The 22,161-nt window shown below is 43.8% G+C and overlaps 1 protein-coding gene across 1 annotated transcript in view; it reads right to left on the bottom strand.

The window, feature by feature from the left end:
• The window catches only part of LOC126416217 (transforming growth factor-beta-induced protein ig-h3-like), a 114,798-nt gene that overhangs the window by 67,098 nt on the left and 25,539 nt on the right, over positions 1–22,161 (bottom strand). The window contains exons 2-3 of the mRNA XM_050083813.1: positions 4,503–4,651; positions 354–477 (exon numbers count right to left, since the gene is read on the bottom strand). Of these exons, the coding sequence (XP_049939770.1) occupies positions 354–477; positions 4,503–4,651 (273 nt within the window). The remainder of the gene's footprint in view (positions 1–353; positions 478–4,502; positions 4,652–22,161) is intronic.

Below are 22,161 nucleotides of genomic sequence, written 5' to 3'. Positions count from 1 at the left end.
AGAATAGATACGAGGCAACCGAGGCTATTTTTGTCAAACAGTTGGTGTAACAATGAAACAGCACTGCTTATTCTTTCGGCACAAAAAAGATAAGGCCAAAATAGTCTCATTGTCAGCTGTTTTGTCCCTATACTCGTGCATTTTGAAACTTAGCTATATCCCAGTCTCGTAACTGCTTCGTCTGACCACAGAGATCCAAAAAACAGAGCCGCTCCAGGTAGAACGTAAGATGGAAGAGAAGGCAGGAGTTGATTATTTGCCGAGAACATTACTAAATAGTGAAGCAATCTATTCTCAACAAATCCGAAGCTGTAATGTGGAGGACGTAAAATGAGTGGTTATCGTGTACTCACCCTGACCACCACGATCTCGTTGTCGGTCCATGGAAGATGTTGAAGAAGTTCCCTGGGAAGTCGTCGGTCACGTCATCCACATCGCCGTCGATGTCATCAATGTCGCCATCTATCTCCACAGGCTCTGAAAACATCCATGCAACCAGACTTATACATCGAATCGCTCTTGTTTATTACTGAAGACGTGTATCGGGACCCTTGTTGCTCGTGATGCACAGTAGAGATCGGGCAAACAAAAGCGTCAGACTTCTCGCAGATTATAAAGTTATTTGTAATGAAGTACTGACTGAAAAAAATCTGTGGACCTTGGTAAGCTTTCAATGTGGTGCAGAGTCTGATCACTAGCTTGAAATGATGAGGTATGTAAAACTGCGCACTTCACAAAATGAGAAAACTAGGTATCCTATGGATACGCTACGAATGATTCATCATTATAATCTGTCAACTAGTATAATTAACTCTATGAAACAATTCGTAGAGGTACGACAGACGGCAGAATATCACAGGGGATGGACAAAAATACGGAACACTAAAAACACAACACATTTACATGTCTAATACAGTGTAGGTAAACGATTGGCATTCAAAACAGGGTCCAGTCATCTCGGAATGGATAGGAAGATCCTGTGTGGCTTTGAAGATATTCTTATGCCATTCTACCTGCAAAATAGTCGTAGATTCAGATAACGATGGTGAAGGTGGATAGCAATCACGCACACTTCTCTCCAAAGTGAAATGAAATGATCGTACGACATTGCTGGTCCAGAGACCCCATGCCGGGTGTTCGGCCGGCGAAATTGCAAGTCCTTTTTAGCTGACGCCACTCCGGCGACTTGCGAGTCAATGATGATGAAATGCACACAACACCCAGTCATCTCGAGGCAGAGAAAAATCCCTGGCCCGCCGGGAATCGAACCCGGGACACCGCGCGCGGGAGGCGAGAACGCTACCGCAAGACCACGAGCTGCGGACTCTCTGCAAAGTAATCCACAAAGACTCACTCGTATTGTGATCTGGTGACTGTGGTGGCGAGGGGGATGCGACAGTTCGTCCTCATTCTCACAAAAGCAGTCATGGAAGATTCGAGCTGTGTCACCGTGCAGTCTGTACTCTTGGAACACAGCATCGCCATTGGGGAATAAACATTGTACCTTCGTATGGACCTGCTCGGCCAAAACGGTAACATAATCCTTGGCAGGTAACGCGAGCTTACAGAGCAACCATGGGAGCCCATGGAGTACCACGTTATTGCTGCCAAAATCATCACCGAACCTCCGCCATGTTCCACTCTTGGAATGTAAAATCGGCCAGAAGTTGGAGGAAGAGTGAAACAAGACTCATCCAACCAAATGACATTCCCTCATTGTTTCAAAGTCCAGGCTTTATGGCTTCGGCATCACGATTTCCTGTTATGGGCATTTATATCACTAATGAGAGGTTTTGGAATTCCATCTCGCCCTGCAGTGCCCTGCTTATGGAGCTCCTTCGTGTTGTTCTGGTGTTGACAAGGTTTGTGAGTGCGACATACAGATATGCAGTGACTTTTGCAGCTGTCGTCCTCTCCTTTTCCGTTAAATATTCTTCAATGACCTTAACACACATTCTCGTCCGCGTGTAAATTAGCGGCTGAACTACACAACTGGCCATTAAAATTGCTACACCACGAAGATTTAACCGACAGGAAGAAGATGCTGTGATATGCAAATGATTAGCTTTTCAGAGCATTCACACAAGGTTGGCGCCGGTGGCGACACCTACAACGTGCTGACATGAGGAAAGTTTCCAACCGATTTCTCATACACAAAAAGCAGTTGACCGGCGTTGCCTGGTGAAACGTTGTTATGAAGCCTCGTGTAAGGAGGAGAAATGCGTACCATCACGTTCCCGACTTTGATAAAGGTCGGATTGTAGCCTATCGCGATTGCGGTTTATCGTATCGCGACATTGCTGCTCGCGTTGGTCGAGATCCAATGACTTGTCAAAATAGGGAATCGGTGGGTTCAGGAGGGTAATACGGAATGCCGTGCTAGATCCCAACGGCCTCTTATCACTAGCAGTCGAGATGACAGGCATCTTATGCGCATGGCTGTAACGGACCGTGCAGCCACGTCTCGATCCCTGAGTCAACAGATGGGGGCGTTTGCAAGACAAAAATGCACTAACAGTTCGACGACGTTTGCAGCAGCATGAACTACCCGCTCGGAGACCATGGCTGCGGTTACCCTTGACGCTGCATCACAGACAGGAGCACCTGCGATGGTGTACTCAACGATGAACCTGGGTGCACGAATGGCAAAACGTCATTTTTTCGGATGAATCCAGGTTCTGTTTACAGCATCATGATGGTCGCAACCGTGTTTGGCGACATCGCGGTGAACGCACATTGGAAGCGTGTATTCGTCATCGCCATACTGGCGTATCACCCGGCGTGATGGTATGGGGTGCCATTGGTTACACGTCTCGGTCACCCCTTGTTCGCACTGACGGCACTTTGAGCAGTGGACGTTACATTTCAGCTGTGTTACGACCCGTGTCTCTACCCTTCATTCGATCCCTGCGAAACCCTACATTTCAGCAGGATAATGCACGACCGCATGTACGGGCCTTTCTAGGTACAGAAAATGTTCGACTGCTGCCCTGGTCACCACATTCTCCAGATCTCTCACCAATTGAAAACGGCTGATCAACGGTGGCCGAGCAACTGGCTTGTCACAATACGCCAGTCACTACTCTTGATGAACTGTGGTATCGTGTTGAAGTTGCATGGGCAGCTGTACCTGTACACGCCATCCAAGCTCTGTTTGACTCAACGCCCAGGGGTATCAAGGGCGTTATTACGGCCAGAGGTGGTTGTTCTGGGTACTGATCCTCAGGATCTATGCACCCAAATTGCGTGAAAATGTAATCACATGTCAGTTCTAGTATAATATATTTGTCCAATGAATACCCGTTTATCATTTGTATTTCTTCTTGGTGTAGCAGTTTTAATGGCCAGTAGTGTATATTTACATCCACATAGATACTCCGCAAGCCACAGTACGGTGCGTGGCGGAGGGTACACTGTACCACTACTTGTCAGTTCCTTTCCTGTTCCACTAGCAAATAGAGCAAGGGAAAAACGACTGACCATATGCCTCAGTATGAGCCCTAATTTCTCGTATCTTATCTTGGTGGTCCTTGCGCGCAATGTATGTTGGCGGCAGTAGAATCATTCGGTAGTCAGCTTCAATTGCCGGTTCTCTAAATTTCCTTAATAATGTTTCTTGAAAAGAACGTCCGTCTTCCCTCCAGGAATTTCCATTTGAGCTCGCGAAGCATCTCCGCAATACTTCCGTGTTGTTCGAACCTACCGATAACAAATAGCAGCCCGCCTCTGAATTGCTTCGATGTCTTTCTTTCAATCCGACCTGGTACGGTTCCCAAACACTCGAACAATACTCAAGAACAGGTCGCACCAGCGTCCTATTTGCGGTCTCCTCTACAGGTGAAGCACACTCTTCTAAAATTCTCCCAACAAACTGAAGTCGACCATTCGCCTCCACCACAGTTCTCGCACGCTCATTCCACCTCATATCGCTTTCCATCGTTATGCCCAGACATTTAAACGACATGGCTGTGTCAAGCAGGACACTAGTAATACTTCATCCGAACATTACAGGTTTGATATTCCTATTCATCCGCATTAACTTACATTTTTCCACATTTAAGGATTAGCTGCTATTCCTCCGCCAACTGGAAATTTTTTCTAAGTCGTCTTGATTTTCCGCTTTCCATGTATGCATCATAAATATTCGATATGGCACCTACTGGAACAACGAACAATTCGGCTCCCTTGGATACGGAAGTACCCACCATATAAGCACTAACAATTTTCCCGCGTTCGACTTCACTTAGCTCCGAGATAATGCACTCACAACTAAACAGGACACTGTTCTGACTACGAATGAGACTTGCAACTTATCGTGCACATTGCACAGGAGCCGTTGGTCGTGAAATACAACAGCCCAACCTGCAAGCTTGTCTAGCATCAGCATTTATGTTAATGCACGCAGTTCTCGCGGGGTTTCCATATTTTTGTCCAACCGTTGTATATCGAAAATGAGAAGGACAGAATTATGGTGATTTGTTGCAAACCACTCAGATACATACCGGTATCGCGTTCTTCAGCTGTTGACAGCATTTCGACATCGCTGTGGTGGTGCTTCTGGGATGCTTGCTGGCGGGGTGACAACCAGGAGTTGAACATGCCTTCCAGTTGCGTCGCATCGTCACGGACGGAATCCTCCATGTGTCGGAATCTGCAAATGCATGTCAGCATCACTAAATCTGCCAATAACATTTTCATGTATAAATAACTTCTACATCTACAATCACGCTCTAAAAAAATGCTCGTTCTTTCAATGTACGTTCCACAATTGACCACGGTCCTAGGGTACACAGGCCCCACACAAAAGCTGAATACTCGCAAAAGGACGAGTCAGAGATCGCATCATTCAGGTGTTTGAAGAGAGAAGAGGAGCATTTTTCTGACATAGGAATTCAATACGATAATGAAAAGACAATACAACCACCCAGTCAAAGTTCGCTGGAAGCTCCATCACTTCGTCAGACGCTGCTATACATTTCACATACTCCTCTGGTAGTAAATTGTTCCTGACCTGTTCCCATCACCTGTAGCAATGTACCATTTTCGGTCTTACATCATGACTGTAATTACACTGCATTAACGCATGTCAATCGTATATGGAAAGGAGACAGCTGCAAACGTGATAAGCAAATTGATTTAATGCAAGTTCTCTTTAGAGATGATGATGAGGTCCCATACTCCGAGGAGCTTAGGGGACGATGCAGGAGACCCGCACCGCCGTTCTAGGACAGGTCCCGGCGGAGATGGTTTGCCATTGCCTTCCTCCGACCGTAATGAGGACGAATGATGATGATGAAGACAACACAACAACATCCAGTCATCTCGAGGCAGGAAAAACCCCTGACCCCGGAGGGAACGGAACCCGGGACCCCGTGAGCGGAAAGCGAGAACGCTACCGCAACACCACGAACTGCTCTTTGGAGAAGAGGGCAAGAAATGAGACCATCCAAATCAGTAGGAACCTGAGAAGTTTCCAGTAATCTTGCACACTGATGTCGGATATGGTTTTGGATTTAGTAATGATATCTGCATGGCATGGTCGTTATCGGACTTTCGCCTTTTGTCTATGCAGCTCAGCTTCGTTCAGTGGGAGGCAAGGTAAGCAACGGGTACTTTCCGTCGCCAAACCGTCTCAGAGATCCCACTGGACCAACTTCTTTAAAAGAAAGTCTGCGTTAGTCGGCTTGCCCTCGCTTCTTGCGTCCACAGCGTTAAGTACGAAGGTGGAAGGACACGGAACTAGGCTCCGCCAGCAGCTATATCTGTTTACGTCCAACGTCAGCTGTCGATCTTCGCGTAAGACGCTCAGCATGTGAAAGTCTCTCTAAGCTTCGTATTTAGTTTCTAACGAGGTCACCTCCCCGTACACAATGCGTCGTCTGCCTAATACGGCTACAGACGTTATCCGCCATGCCATTTATACAGGGTGTCCCTCAGAAGAGTCGTCACGAGCACTTCTTGTGGTGCTTCGGCACATACTTGCAATTTCGTTTTTGCAAGGTTAAGCTGAAATCAGCCCAAACAAATACTGCTCTCCACGTCTTCCATGCGACACATAGTGTCGACGGGGAGCGTCGGTTTGTTTTCCGTTACAAACAATATGATTTTAAAAAGCGGAATTCTACGTGCCCATTCTAGTCCAGTCTAGTCCGATATTAGTTTATCGATATGTATTAACAGGGCAGTAAAAATCGAAGAACAATCCGTACTCCAACAGTGACGGCACCACCCTGGCCCACGTTGTCTGCTACACCCCAAATCTCCAAATGTCAGACACTCACATCGGTACCAAACGTTGTGTATCGATAGTGTATCACCCAAAAAATCGATTTAGTTCGTGCTGGGTGCTGTCGTTCAGTACAACATGCGTAAATGGTAATTAAAAGTAACACTAGAGCTACGGAGTGTATGAAAAGAGTACCTTTGTGATGTTAATGTGAAGATCTCTGGTAGGTGAGTTGACAGAGCGTATCGTTGTACTAAACGTCCCAAGTTCGAAACCCACTGACGGCGATTTTTTAACAGTTTACGCGTGGGATTGTTATATGCGAGAACATTTTTCTGACATGTAAAAGGACGTTTCGGAGTTCGTAGTAATATTCTTTTGGCAGTCTGCTTTCGCTTCGTTAGTTGAAAGTAGCAAACCTATAGCGTACATTTGTATAGGTAGGTGTAGTGTTATCTATACAAATTTACGCTATAGGTTTGCTGCTGCGAAAAGAACATGGCAACAAACTCCGAAACGGCTTTCTACATGTCAGAAAAATGTTCTCCCATATACCTATTTCACGCGTAAACTGTTAAAAAATCGCCGTCAGTGGGTTTCTAACTTGGGACCTTTAGTAAAATGATACACTCTGCGAACTCACCTACCAGAGATCACATTCATCTCACAGATAGGCTTTTCATACACTCCGTGTAATTCTAGTGTTACGTTTAATTACCTTTCAAGCTAGTTCGACGACAGTGCACAGCACGAACTAAATCGGTTTTCTGGTTGCTACTTCATCGACACACAACGTTTGGTAACGATCTGAGTATCTGAGATCTGGAGGTTCGGGGGTCAGTCGCTGCTTGCTGCTTATTTTTCGTGTTCTACTCTCCCTGTAAATACATATAGATAAAACGAATACCGCACTAGACCAATACGGGACCGCTGTATCGAATGAGTCGTTAGAAAACTGTAGCGAAATGTAGGAAAACCCGCAGAAGATGGACTCTTGGTGCGGGGAAACCACTGAAAACAGTCATACCCGCTAAGTACCTTGGAATATGCACACGAAGCGATCTGAACTGGAACGACCTCACGAAAATAATCACAGGAGAGGCACATACCAGACTCAATCCTTGGAAGAATCCTCAAAGTATAGTCCACCCACGAAGGAGATAGCTTACAAAACACTCATTCGGCCGATATTTGAATTTTGCCCATTTTTCTGAGACGTTTACGGAGCAGTAATGACACAGCAAAAGGAGGAGATCCAAAGAAGAGCAGCACGTTTTGTCACAATTTCGGTTAGCAGGAGCGGAAGATATTCGCCCAACACAAGTGCCCGGCGCTACAAGAGAGGTTTTATGCATCACTGTGTGGTTAACTGTTAACATAGCTAAAAAGTCAATCAAGATATTGCTACCTTCTAAGTATAGTTCTGGAAAAGATCTCGATAGCAAAATTAAAAGAGATTCGAGCTCACACATACACTTAACATTCGTACCCCCAGCGCAGGTTTCGGGATTGGAACAGAAAAGGAAGGAAGTGTCGATGATAAACTACCCTCCGCCACATAGCATAACGTGGCTTGCGGTGTATAGATGAAGATGTAGACGATGTATGGGTCTTCCCTGGTTTCGCAACAATATCCGATCGACGTGGCTCCTGTGTGTTCATGTTGTGTCATCCAGAAAAATCTGTAAGCAAGGCGCAGGACAGGACGGCGGGCGCTCGGTAACGAAGGCACAGGGGCGACAGAGCCTGGGACAACAAACAGCACCGCCCACAGAAGAGAGCGGCTTTGTTCTGGCGGCTCCGGAAGCGGGACAGCTGCTAGCAGCGACCCTGGGGGACGCCCGCGCACTTCAGCCACGTCACCCACAGTCTGACTGCCTTTACGTCACGCCATAACACGCTACGGTGCAGCTTCAAATCCATCGCTCGCTGAAGCCTTACATGGGTAGCCTGATATAGATTGCCATCATCATCATCATCATCATCATCATCACTGAGATGCACTGTCGGATAAGCATTTCCTCTAGACTTTTCCACGTATTAATGTCTTCAGCTATAGCAATCCTTATAGCACCCGCTCATTAAGCAGCCCATACACAATCAAACTTGTTTGTCAAACTCGCTATTATCTACCCACGGGTTTGTCAAACACGTCCGTAAACGTATTAACAATGTCTGTCAATTTAACATCACTTTTCAAGCGGACGCTGTTCGTGTCGTGTAGTATTTTGACACTAATGGCAATCACTACAAATGTAGATAAAGCGTTTCTAAGCTTCACTCTGCCACTGTGTTTAACGAAGAAGAAGAAAACAAGACGCTGCTCCAGGGAATGGTTTATGTTGTTGTTTTTGTTGTTGTGGTCTTCAGTCCAATGACTGGTTTGATGCAACTCTCCATGGAATGGTTGATATACCCACGAAATAATGCTAAAGGAAATATTAAGTAGAACCTGTTGGTTACAGCAACTCTCTGAATAGATGGCTCTGAGCACTATGGGACTCAACTGCTGAGGTCATTAGTCCCCTAGAACTTAGAACTAGTTAAACCTAACTAACTTAAGGACATCACAAACATCCATGCCCGAGGCAGGATTCGAACCTGCGACCACAGCGGTCTTGCGGTTCCAGACTGCAGCGCCTTTAACCGCACGGCCACTACGGCCGGCTCTGAATAGATAGTCTAACTTTTAATGACCGGGTTACTTCGCTATAACAATGAAAAGAACATAAATATACGAAAATATTTTCTCTACTACTTCGTCTTTTAAAAATGGTTCAAATGGCTCTAAGCACTATGGAACTTAACATCTGAGGTCATCAGTCCCCTAGACTTAGAACTACTTAAACCTAACTAACCTAAGGACATCACACACATCCATGCCCGTGGCAGGATTCGAACCTGCGACCGTAGCAGCAGCGCGGTTCCTGACTGGAGCGCCTAGAACCTTTCGGCCACAGCGGCCGGCACTTCGTCTTCTAATGACAGTTCTTCACAATACCACAATGTGAGAACACACACATCGTCCAGGGAAGAAGCGGAGAGCTTCGAATTATTTTGTTGCACTTCCGCTTGTATGTTTTGCGTATAATACTGATTTTCTTCTTAATCTCTTCCTGTGTTACCTATGGCTGGGAAAGACGCAATGCATCTGCCATGCTGGTAAATGACAAAGCTACTTCGTTTTTAATCTTGATGGCACGGCTTCCACAGTTGTGGAAACTCACGATACAGTGAGATAAATTGTAAACAATTCCTTTTCGCTAAGCGTGCCCGGCGAAACATCGACACGTCAGCTCGGTAGGCTGCTAACCGAAGGGGTCGGTTTCGATAGCCCGGCCGAGTCGTAGATTTTCCCCGCTGGGGGATTGGGTGTTCTGTCGTTCTGATCTTCGTACGTCATAACTGACACGAAAATCGTCTACACAAGTCAAATGTTAAAAATCTAGCATATGTACCTTCATACGAGGATACAGCTTGGCCCTAATGAATTTCCTGAATTGTCGAAACACGCTGTCGCATCTTTCACCGTGGTCGGAAAAAAAGATACAAAAACGTCCGCTGTTTTGTCAGATCTACAGTCATTCAAAATTTCTCTGTAACAAGCCATACAGCCTCTATGTTTGACAAACAGGTCAAACAGCACTGTAAAAAGGTCAATTAGTTCACAAACTTAGTAAAGTTTGACATACTGTTCGTGTACGGGGAGCTTTATCTACTATCATGTACCCATACCCTTTACACCAAGTCATTATCTTCTCTGATGCCAGCAAAGGACTTCTTTGCGCTTCTACGATCAATTCGCCTGGTTACAAGCTTTGCTCACTTCCATTTCAACTTCACCAACGGCACAATTTTTAATTATTCATGCTAAAAGGCCTCTCGGTTCGATGGACGACTGTAGTAGCTTTATCGATTGAAATACAATGTTCTCGGTCGATAATGGCAACTTTCTCGGCGTATCCAACCTAGTCTACATAAACTAGCAGACGACAGTGTTCAGTGCTTCTAGTTTCTCACAAACAGAACTATATTATACTGTAGATACAAATACTGGGAAGTGGATGTGTTGATAATAATCACAACGTGAACATACCACATAAACAATATGGCTACAACTATGTCCGCTTAAGTATTTATCTATTTACCGGATAACCTAGGACACGGTCACCGTGTCGCGGTTGCAGTTACCTATCTAAAGGATTGAAGATGCGACAAAGGTTTGATTTTCAATATCTCGTACAGTTATTGCCGAATTCAAAAATTTAATATGCTGTCATAATCTACTCATTACGAGATATAATCTCACGTTAAAAGATTAACACAAGAAGTCAGATATTACGGTTAGAAACTGTGTATGTCTGGAGCCACTGCGCGACAATTACCCAGACTATATTCATCCAACATCGTACAATGAGAGCACTTAGCGACTTCCGACAAACTTGAAACACAATCTCAGACCTTTTCTACCCTTTTCCCACTTAACGCCAAAAATTTAACAGATTAACCCAATTGTAACGAAATTAGACGTTTAAAGAGTTCGATTCTTTAAAGAATCGGGGTCTTATTTGTTGAAAAGTAAGGTTGGTAGAGAGCGCAAACAAGTGAATATCGGTCCGAAGTTACATGTCATGCGTCATCTTATGACTTCTGTCGAAAAAGTTGCTCTCGTCAGCCGCGTGCCGAGGTCCTTCTCCGTGTGAAAAATTAATAAAAAACCCACTTCAGCCTGAGCCCTGAATGTTTCCTTGTCTCGCTTATTGATCCCCGAAAATTTTCCACTATATCCTAAGCAAGCCTCCAGCGTTTCTCAAAGATTTTCTGAATGAAAATTTGTGTCTCACGAACATACGTCAACACTATAAATATTCACTGATTGCAACTTTCCCTTTCGGACACACCGGAAACTCTGTTTTGAAAACCATATTTACCTAATGCACTTCAGTCTATTATTCCTCATCTATTTCTTTCCTCATCGTCAGGCTTGATTGTCAATTTGCTCTATTTTTGATGTGTTGGTAACGCATCATCGCAGTTCTATTGTAATTGATTTTCAGGCCTGCTTTCAAGCTTTATCTATTGAGCTCTCCATTTGATGAAGTTTATCTGGGTGGGCACAAAGAATACACTGTCATATGCAAAACGAATGTGGTTCTAATACATTGACATATATTCATTCATTTTTCGCAGTTTAGGACACAAGCCCGCCGCGTCTATATCGGCGCTGACTGACATGGCACGGAAGCTGTCCGTGTCTTGCCAGCTGATCACCTGTTTACCGACCCTACTATTGTGTTTGTGGTTTCACTGATTGTAACGTTTAGTATTAGAATTGTTATCAGTTCACCACATGAATTCATTTGTCGGCAAGTCTGCTGTTTGTGTCAGTAGCGTCAACGAACTTTGTTTATTACTGTAGTGACAGACAGTAAATGGGTCACAAAGAAAAACTTTCTTTTGGCTCATCTGCGCTTTCTCCGGGCCAGAATCGATGTCTTTCCTCCCCCCCCCCCCCCCTCAAATTCCAATTCTCGTCTCAGTATAGGTCATTCATACTTGACGAAACGGAACTGAACATAAATATATTGCACGATAGCTTTCAAATGGTGACATTCATGCAGGCACTCGAAGGGCCGTACGTGACGTCTACGTCAACGCTTCTCGGGAAGAAAATTTTGACGCTGGAGTTGATGGGGGCTTAGTGTCGTCCTGAATGGTGTGAGAGGAGTTTTGTCGTATACACACACCGTCTGTCCAAAAAGTTCCGACTTATTTTATTCTTGGTTTATAAGTGACGTCAGCGCTGTAATTACGGTGGCAGCTTGAACTAGCAACCGAGCAACCTTAAACAACAGGTGTGCATTTGAGCAGCAATTGTGAGAAGGCAGCGTTGAGCAGCGCACGTGCGGCCGTAATGTGTCAACGTTGTTGTGTCACAAATCGGTAAGTAAGCAACATCTCTAAATCAAGTGTTCAAGACATTCTGCATAATTTTTTGAAGAATAGAAAAGTGGTGCAATGTTTGTTTCGCACTCCTTGACTCCCGAGGAAAAACAGCGACGCGACGACGCCTGCCGCAGCTTGATTGAAATACCAAACGCGGGTAGTTCTTTCCTGAAAAAAGTTATCAATAGGAATCTACCAAAAAACAACGAAGCACAGAAATTTCAGCCGGCCGAAATGGCCGTGCGGTTAAAGACGCTGCAGTCTGGAACCGCAAGACCGCTACGGTCGCAGGTTCGAATCCTGCCTCGGGCATGGATGTTTGCGATGTCCTTAGGTTAGTTAGGTTTAACTAGTTCTAAGTTCTAGGGGACTAATGACCTCAGCAGTTGAGTCCCATAGTGCTCAGAGCCATTTGAACCATTTTGAACAGAAATTTCACATGGAAGCTCAACGCTTTGACAACATAATCGACATTCAAGCCAATGTGAGGTACGAGTTAAACAACATCTCACCAAAGAAGAGACTTTTCTTGCAGTTTCACAAGACAATATGAAGGTTCAGTGCGACGTCTCAATTGTGGGGAGACTGTGCAGAAGACCTGAAGCACTAAAAACCATCATATTTTTTCTCTTTACGGTAGTGATTTGTGTGTGTGTTTTATTAGCCTTTACTTTAGTTTTGCTTCGTTATCGTGACACACTGCAAAAGTTCCATGAGGACCTGATGGTTCAAATGGTTCAAATGGCTCTGAGCACTATGGGACTCAACATCTTAGGTCATAAGTCCCCTAGAACTTAGAACTACTTAAACCTAACTAACCTAAGGACATCACACACATCCATGCCCGAGGCAGGATTCGAACCTGCGACCGTAGCGGTCCCGCGGTTCCAGACTGCAGCGCCAGAACCGCGCGGCCACTTCGGCCGGCCTGCAGTCCCGCGGTTCCGGACTGCAGCGCCAGAACCGCTAGACCACCGCGGCCGGCCATGAGGACCTGAATATGTTCACGAGTATATATCCACATTGTGCACAACTAAAAACATACGAGGCGTATTCCGAAAGTAAGGTTCGATCGGTCGCGAAATGGAAACCACAATTAAAATCAAAAGTGTTTTACTTGCAATAGTTTGCCACACCTTCCAGCAACGTCTCTACATAGTCGCCGCTTTCCAATACCCTCGTCATAGAAGGCAGCTGCCTGCAATTTTCGTTGATTCTCTGCGCTGATCTGCAGTTCGTTGTCTGTGCCAAATCGCTGACTTCATAGCCAGCGGTTCATGTCAGCAAAGATGAAAATCTGAGGGAACATGGTCCGGGCTGGCATGGAGGGCGATCAAACACTTCCCATCGGAAACGCTGCAGGGGCGTCCTCATTGGCGGGAGACACTGTTTTCTAGGCATCTTTACGTGCTCACTGTGCGCTCAGAACTGAAAAGACAGACGTGACGCGACCAATGGGAGATACCAGAGACACTGTCGAACACCCTTACGCAAAGCTTTATCGGATTTTCACTGTGGTTTCCATTTCGCGACCGATCGGACCTTACTCTCGAAATACGCTTCGTAAACAGATTAATCAGTTTTCGTTAAAAAGACTTTTTAACTGTGAAAAAGTCAGCTTTATTGAAGGAGAAAAATATACGTGTGGCGTTATTTGGTAACTGGAAAAACACCGCAATGGATAATATAAAAAGGCTGTATGATTTGCCTTGTTTGGTGTGTTTGTATGTGATATTTTCAGGCATGTAAATGTAGATGTTTCCTATTCTTTCACTTGTCAGCGGTGCGGAAAATTTACCCTACAACCATTTTCAAAAACATTTGTGGTGCATTTTGCTTTCGTATTAATAAATATCATTGGTAGTTATTTTATTCTGATACTGTATTCTGACTTTTTGTATACATGGGTGTACCCAGCGAGGGGCAGGGGGGGCAGCTGCCGCCCCGCCCCGCCCCGCCCCCCCCCCCCCCCCACCCCTCTAGAAGACATTCTAACTCGTTCGCGCAGATCCGGGAGTAATTTTTTCGTCTTCGGCACGTTACTGTCGGCAGGGAAGTTTATAGAAATAATAAATTTAGCGATAAGCGATCCGCTCTGCTATTCGCAGGCATGTTGCGTCGCCAAGGAACAGCGTATTCACTTGTAAGCAGTAAGGGATTACGCCTATGTGAAGTTTCTAACGAACAACATCGTTTCTCCTACCATATTTAAATGTAAAATGCTTTACTGCTCCTAAACTATTAATTTTTTAGTTAAAGCTGGCGCTAACTGTAGATTAATAGCAGTTGACGTGCAGGTTATGACAAGCAGTAGATGGCGAGACATTTAGTGCAAGTGATTTATAAAATAATTTTTAGAACGTTCCACAAAACTGGTCATCACCGAAAAAACTACCGGGCACTTCAGTAAAAGCCCCATTAGGGCTGCCTGAAGCCCTTGCTCACTTGCATAATTTAATGAGTCCATTTTCTGGATTGTTACTAAGTGACGAAGAAAGATTATTTACCAAGAAATTATCGGCGGCTAGAGTGCTAGTGGAACGCACGTTCGAATTTTTGACGAGCAAGTTGCATATTCTCCAAAAGAAAAAAAAACTCCTTTTAGAACACGAAGACATTGTTATTCAGTACATCTCCTTCTTTCACAACATATTAATCGATAAAGGTAGACCCAAAATCTCCCTTCAGTTTAGACTAGTATGACCTGCCCCCCCCCCCCCTCTCCCCCCTAGATCAGATCCTGGGTACGCCCTTGTTTGTATAGCATACGGTATCTAATAATCTCACTCTCGCTGTTCAGTACTGGGTTAAGCACAGTGCTGGCGTCCTGTGTAGTATGAACACACCTATATTTGACAATGACGTCACCAGTTCCGTTCCGGTGTCGTCCTGTGTGATTCGCTTTTAAACTAGAGCTTAGTCTCCATCGATCTGTATGTCGCCAGGACGTCGAAGATCGGCGGAACTCGCGAGCTGCTGGGATATCCCAGACGCAGAGCACGCTCATCTGACATGCGCCTCGCCTCCGCCCTTGGACGGGTTTCCGCCCTGGCAGGACACCAACGTCCAACGCACAATGGAACACGTCACGCTCCAACAGCGCCCACCTAACTTGCGAGGAGACTCCGAATTTGGGCGTTTTCTTCGGGCCAGTTACTAATTTCGATTAAGTAGTGAGAAGAGGAACCTAAGAAAGCACCTGACTTCCAGAAAAGCAACTAATAACCAATGCGATATAAGTAATAATCCAATGATTTTGCTAGCTACTGAAACAATGACGAATTGAGATATAGGCCAGTGCCACACTTAACAATAACTCACCCACTCTCCCTGCCTCATCATCTATATACCGCTACGTAGTCTGCAAACCACTGAGAATTAATTTACTCAAGTCAGAAACTGTACAAAACTCTACATTGCACAACTGCACATTGTCATGGGATCATCATCATCAGTTATCTGCCTCTCCATTTTCTGCGATCCATTGCTTCCTTCTTAAGGCTGCTGTATGTTGTACCGTCCATCATGTCATCCAGTATCTGGAATCTCTTCCTTCCTCGCTTCCTTTTCCCTTCTACATAACCTTCTAAAACTGTTTTTATCAGTCCGTCATTCTTTCTTAATATATGCCCAATCCAATTTCTTTTTCTTCTCTTTATTACATCTAGTAACTGCCTTTTCTCTCCCACTCTTCTCAGTACCTCTTCATTTTTTACTCTGTCCATCCAGTCTCCATTTTATGCACAAAAAATGGCTTCCTCTCATGTCATGGGATACTGCTAAAAAAACAACATACGTTATTTACAATTTAAGTAGCTTACACAATGGTACAAAAGACGAGAAAACTAAATTATCTTCGTCTAGAATTGGGCAACGACAACTGCACTGCCTCCCGTCCTAATCAGTTCTTCATCACTGCATGACTGAGGGCAGCATAAACAGGAGCACAAGTGGTCCATTGTCTTGTTCTCTCCCGCAGTCACATTATGCTGGGTATTCGTAATATTAACAGTTGACAAAATTTTCCTAGGCTAAATAAACACCTGAACTTGACCTTTTCAATGAGCTTACACTCGACAGGCTTCATTCACATTTCAAATTGGCGGTTCAAATTGGTGACATCTAGCTGATCACAATTATTCTCTGCTAGCACGTGGAACATAGTCAGTAAAGAACCTGAATCGAGGAAACTTCCTCTATATTACAACGCCTATCTTAGTGAATTCCGTGACAGAGTGTTTAGCATTGTACCACAAGGGTTTCTTTCCGTCACACAAACTTTTGACCGCTCGTGCTGCCCTACTTCAGTAGCCTTTGTTAGTCCTTTTTGGTTTGGGTTCAGCAGATCTGAGCAACATTCCGCTATGGGACGCTTAAAAGCTTTGTAAGCAGTGTTTTGATATTTGCCACCTCGTGTACCTATGCTTTGACCCTCATTAAAAGAAAACAAACATACACTACAAATGAACGTGAAGTGCATATAACCACCACAACACAAAGGAAAGACGACAAAGAAGGACGCAGTGCTGTATTTGGTAACACGATAGACATTAAGCAAACTGCCAATATACGTAAAAAAAAGTGAAAACGAGATGTCTACGTACCTAAAAGATCCTGAAACTATGTACAATAAGGCATTCTAAGCTGTACGGGATAACTAAATCAGTTCTGTAGCGCAGAACCGTAAATTAAATCAACGAAATGTTAAAACCACGAGTAACTTTTTTGTGCCTTGCAATAATAAGAGGCTAAAGCAAACAACAGCGGTAAAGACATATTTTTAAACCTATCTGTCATCTATCTAGAGTACACCTATCGCAAGAAACAAAACGTGTATTACAGGCACTGAAAATCCTTCAAAATGTATGAAACGAAATATGTATGGCAGGCAAACAAAAAGTTGATACACTAAGAAGATACTTCTGTTGCGCTCGGTACTTCTGGTCCAACGAGATTATAGTTTGGGTCTTTAATACCTCGGAGAAGAAATTTAATTGATTTTAATTAAACACACTGTAATGAAATGAATGGGGGCAATGCACTTGAAAGCAATAAAAATGCAATGAATGAATTGATATTAGTGAAAACTATTCACAAATTCTGGAGCTGGAAAGCACTGAATATGTGTCAGCCGCGAGGGGTAGCCGTGCCGTCCGAGGCGCCTTGCCACGGTTCGCGCGGCTGCCCCAGTCGGAGGTTCGAGTCCTCCCTCGAGCAGGGGTGAGTGTGTTGTCCTTAGAGTAATTTAGTTTAAGTTAGATTAAGTAATGTGTAAGACTAGGGGCCTATGACCGCAGCAGTTTGGTCCCATAGGAACTTACCACTACCACGCCGTGTCAAATGAAACTTTGTGCCACGCCGAGACACGAACCCGCATTTCCTGCTTTTCGCGAGCTGTACTCTTGACCATATATGCTATCTAAATACGCCTCCAGCCCGCATTCAGACATTCATCACTGGTGTTTCCTTCCGAACATTAAAAGAGATTTCTCCCGCTTTTCTACAAGGTATTTCCGCAAACGCATTAAAAAAAGAAAAGAAGGATGTCAGAGTTTAACATTGCAACGACGACGAGATTAACAGAGGCGGTGCACACCCTTCGGTTGGAGACGGATCGAGAGAAAAATAGGTCGTAACGTTTTCAAAGGAAACATCACAGTATTCATCCTAAGTAATTTGGAAAAAAAGACTATAAATTTGGATGGCCAGAAGGGGTTCTGAACGATGTTCCTGCCAACACTTAACCTGTGTGCCATCTAACGCTGTTTAAAAAGCGAATACGCCGCAAAGATTTTGATTTGTATCATTCAGGAATGCTTTGCTTTCGGAGATTATTTTTAACGTTAACAAACAGTCTCGTCATTTAGCATCAAAAATCAAAAGATAGGAATTTAGCACATTGCTCACATAAGTGAATTAGAATATCGGAGGAGGAAGAATATAGGTGATGAACGTATGAAAAACAAATGTGGCCAAACGTGTATAATTTGTAGAAGTAACTTCATTTACGATCAATGAATTATTTTCAGGCCTAGATGTAGATGTAGACAGCTGCTGTAAGGATGCTTGTGTACAGGCTTCTTTACATTTCAGGCACGATCTGTATTACGTTAGCAAAATTATAGCTACATTAGTATTCCGACATATGGCATCGTCATAAAACGATAGAGCGCCGTATGTACGTGTTCGACTACTTCCCAAGCGAGGAAGAAACACAAATTTCGTATAAATATCGAAATGTCTGAGTCCTGAAATAGAACGACAGCAAATTTGAAACGTAACGCTGGTGGTTCATTTATTTTTTATTTATTTTATTTACTTTTTGTACCAGAGAAGCCGCGCGATCGCTATCGGCCACATAACGAAATGAAGTTCTACACCCAGCCTTACGACACTAGAAAACATTCCTCACGCGCTAGTTGCCACAAATTTGTGATAAATCACAAAAACAACTAGAAAACCATGACGGTAAATCATACGACAGTTGAATGTGCTCTTAGTATTGCCGCGTAATGAGAACGTGGTATCTACACAGTTACTAAAAAAATTATGTTTTTACACCATATCTAATGAAACTTTGTTATTTAGTATCTTATCCGTCCAGGAAAAGCAGACGAAACGCAGTACACGTGGTGCTTTCTATGGCTCCAAATCAAAAATACTATTCCCGCGATATTACATCTTTGCAGGAAAATCCAGTATTTTGTATGTTATGTTCTCCAGTGAGATTTGAAAAGCTGATTTCTCTGATTTCATGTGATTAAGATCAGTTTTTAAAACTGATTGTTGATTGTTTTTAGTTTATCATCATTGTACATATTAAGTTACTGGATTTCTGGGTCCAATAAAAAAAAATACAACTTAAAAGTTAACGAGTACGCTTAGAGCAATGTTTGTAGCTCTTTCGAAGTGGCAAACTTGGTGGCACGTAACGTCATATCAGCATACAAAGAAAGGAAGATCCCAAACAGCAAAAAGAACACAATAATACGGCAACTTCATCAAAAGTAGCAGTGTTGACAATAAGCAGTCCTGCCAGCAACAAGAATGAATGCCTCGGCGTCAAACAGTCCACGGTAAAAGTCAATACTTTTACAATATTTGATTTAAACAAGGCCAATGTATACAGATTTTTGTGCAACGAATGCGGTAGAGTACTCGAGGGAGATTAATTTACTTAATTACTGTTTTATTATATTTAAAGCTGCAATAATAATTTTCAGTGACAGATGTACGTGCTAAAATAAGAATTTCATACTGCCGCCACTATTCTGTTCGCCTCAGCAAAGACAGACGTGACAGTAGTACATATTTTACAAAAAGGCCACACCGAAAGGTAATACAACTCAATGCATTCCTCCAGTGGGTAGGCCACTGGTGATACGAAGTGCTTAGTTAGAGCATGTGGTTAACAGTGTACCAACACATTTGATAGGGTTTTTTTGTATTGGCAGCTCAGAAATACTTGAGGCTTGGAAGCAAACCTCGTCACCCGAATGAAAACGTAGCTCGTCTTTCGAAAAGAGATGCACCTACTTTGTGACGACCATGTTAATTGAAGTTGGGAAGTTCATTACTTCTATAGAGTTGCACCATTACCGTATGTTGGGTCATTGCTTCACAGATTAGCATGTTTTTACCATATCTTACATGATAGGAAAACTTTGGCTAATCTGTTTTGTACGTGTCATCTATTTTATGATGACCTGACGCATGTACGTAATTTATATTCGTCATCTGTTTGACCATGGCGTCCGTAGTTGCTATCTAGTTATTAAAGGTGTTTCAAATTCGTCTTTACAGCCAGTAAAAATTCCTATTTATTCTACCATATAAGTTTCGTTTTATTCATTTAAAATACCGTGGGTGGCCTGGAATCAAACATACTTACAATTTTGGGAATCAAAACCAAAACTGTAAATATGATTCCCCATCACTGACGAGTTTTCAAATGATCTAAAACCAAACTGTATAGTCCAATACGTACACGTTTTTTGTAGTTGCAGAGATGTATTTCAAATAGGTTATACTTATACCTTCATGACTAATGTAGTCATTAGATGTAAATATTGAGTCTTTTGCCCCAAAACCTAACGGAACTATTCGTATGTCAGAGGAGCGATCCACAGAAAAATTCTTAATCTGCGCGAAATCATAGTTGTATAAATAACAGCAATACTACTAAAGCCGGCCGTTGTGGCCGAGCAGTTTTAGGCGCTTCAGTCCGGAACCGCGCTGCTGCTATGGTCGCAGGTTGAATCCTGTCTCGGGCATGGCTGTGTGTGATGTCCTTAGGTTAGTTAGGTTTAAGTAGTTCTAAGTCTAGGGGACTGATGACCTCAGATGGTAAGTCCCATAGTGCTCAGAGCCATTTGAACCATTTTTCTCAACTACTAAAGATAGGTTATCAGACATAGACGGACTAATTGTTTTTAGCTGGACTGACACTGAATTACGGAAGTCTGTAAACTTTGCACATACGAGGTATTCACCCAAAATATATGGCTGAACCAGCTATCTCATTCAGGGCAGTGGCTGTGCTATCCACTTTTGCCCTCTATAATCGGCAACTACATATTTCGGAGTAAGAAGTTAGCAGTTTCTCTCAAACATAGACTACAGCTTGGGCAGATATACTGGTAGAATGTCGTCACGGTATCACGTGATGGACACACATCTTTGCCGCATTGAAACCATATAACCGTCGGATACAGAGGGCCAAATAGTTGTTCAAAGGCTGTGGCAATAAATTTTAACCACAGGTTCACCATTCAATGAGATCCACTAACTATAGAGTGATCAAAATAACGAAGGCCGTTACAGTCGAACAAGGGTACATCTTCTCGGTTTACGTTTATCTGCGGCAGCAATAGCTGGGCGTTTCCGTTCTGGATATATTTCACTCGCTGCCCGTTAACGTCCACTAATAGGTTTGCTTATCATCGTAGTAACTTTTCCACGCTCTTTCGCAACTAGTTTAAGGCAGTGTGTCGAGTAAAATAAACACGACGCTCGGAGAAAAAATGCAATTAACAAGAAGGAATAGTAATGGTTGCGCTACCGGCTGCAGCGTCATTTGTAGCTGACTGTGACAACTTAGGTAGTAACGCGAAATGACAAGTTGAACATAATAGGAGGCAAGAGCAAGCTCATTCTCTGGTTGTTGACATGGTAGCCATCTTACAAACAACAAGCTGTAAATCACTTGTTATTCTGATCCAGGTACAGGATGCGCGGCGTCGGCGGCTATTTGCAATTGCGTACTCTACGTAATACGAATACGACCCAACCCCAATTATGGAACGCCCTCGCTGCAGCCACCGGAAATATGATACCATCAAGGCTTCGTGAAGGTGCTCTGTATGCGAGGCGAAGAGCCTCGTATGCGGTGTTACATGTCATCAATGGAAGGAGTTTTTGCAGAGGGTGCACCTGGATATACAGTGCGCTGTGGCTGTTTCTCATATTTAGCTTGGCGACATCCATGGTGTTCCATGAGACACGCGCAACACTAACATAATTAAAGAATGTACCTCAAGCGCACGGAATTTACCAACAGACGGATCCACCTTTGTATTTTTGTTATACAGGGTGAAGCAACTATGTCAGGTCACCACAAATACAGGATGGTGCAGAGGAAACGCATGTTTTTTGAACCGCTAGTACGCGGCGAGGAGAGGGGGTATTGACCTTGAATGAAAGTTGGCAGACTGCCCATACAATGCAGTTTCAGTCGCTATGGAGCGTAGAGCATCGTGTGTTCGTTGTCGAGTAGTACTTTAGAAACAATGATTCCGTAGTCACACAGTTCGTACTAAGGGAAAATGTAGATCGAGTGAGAACGGCAGTTCTTGCTAGTCCGAAACGATAGGCTAGACGACAGGCTGTAGCGCTGGGTATGTCACGTCGTTCGCTTCACTGCATCTTACATGATGATCGTAAGTTTCACCCGTACAAGATAATGATCGTCCAGCAGCTTAGTGACGGGG

The sequence above is a fragment of the Schistocerca serialis genome, chromosome 8 (assembly GCF_023864345.2).
Source record: "Schistocerca serialis cubense isolate TAMUIC-IGC-003099 chromosome 8, iqSchSeri2.2, whole genome shotgun sequence".
In the NCBI taxonomy this organism is placed as follows: Eukaryota; Metazoa; Arthropoda; class Insecta; order Orthoptera; family Acrididae; genus Schistocerca; species Schistocerca serialis.
This window is presented reverse-complemented; position numbering and strand designations above follow the sequence as displayed.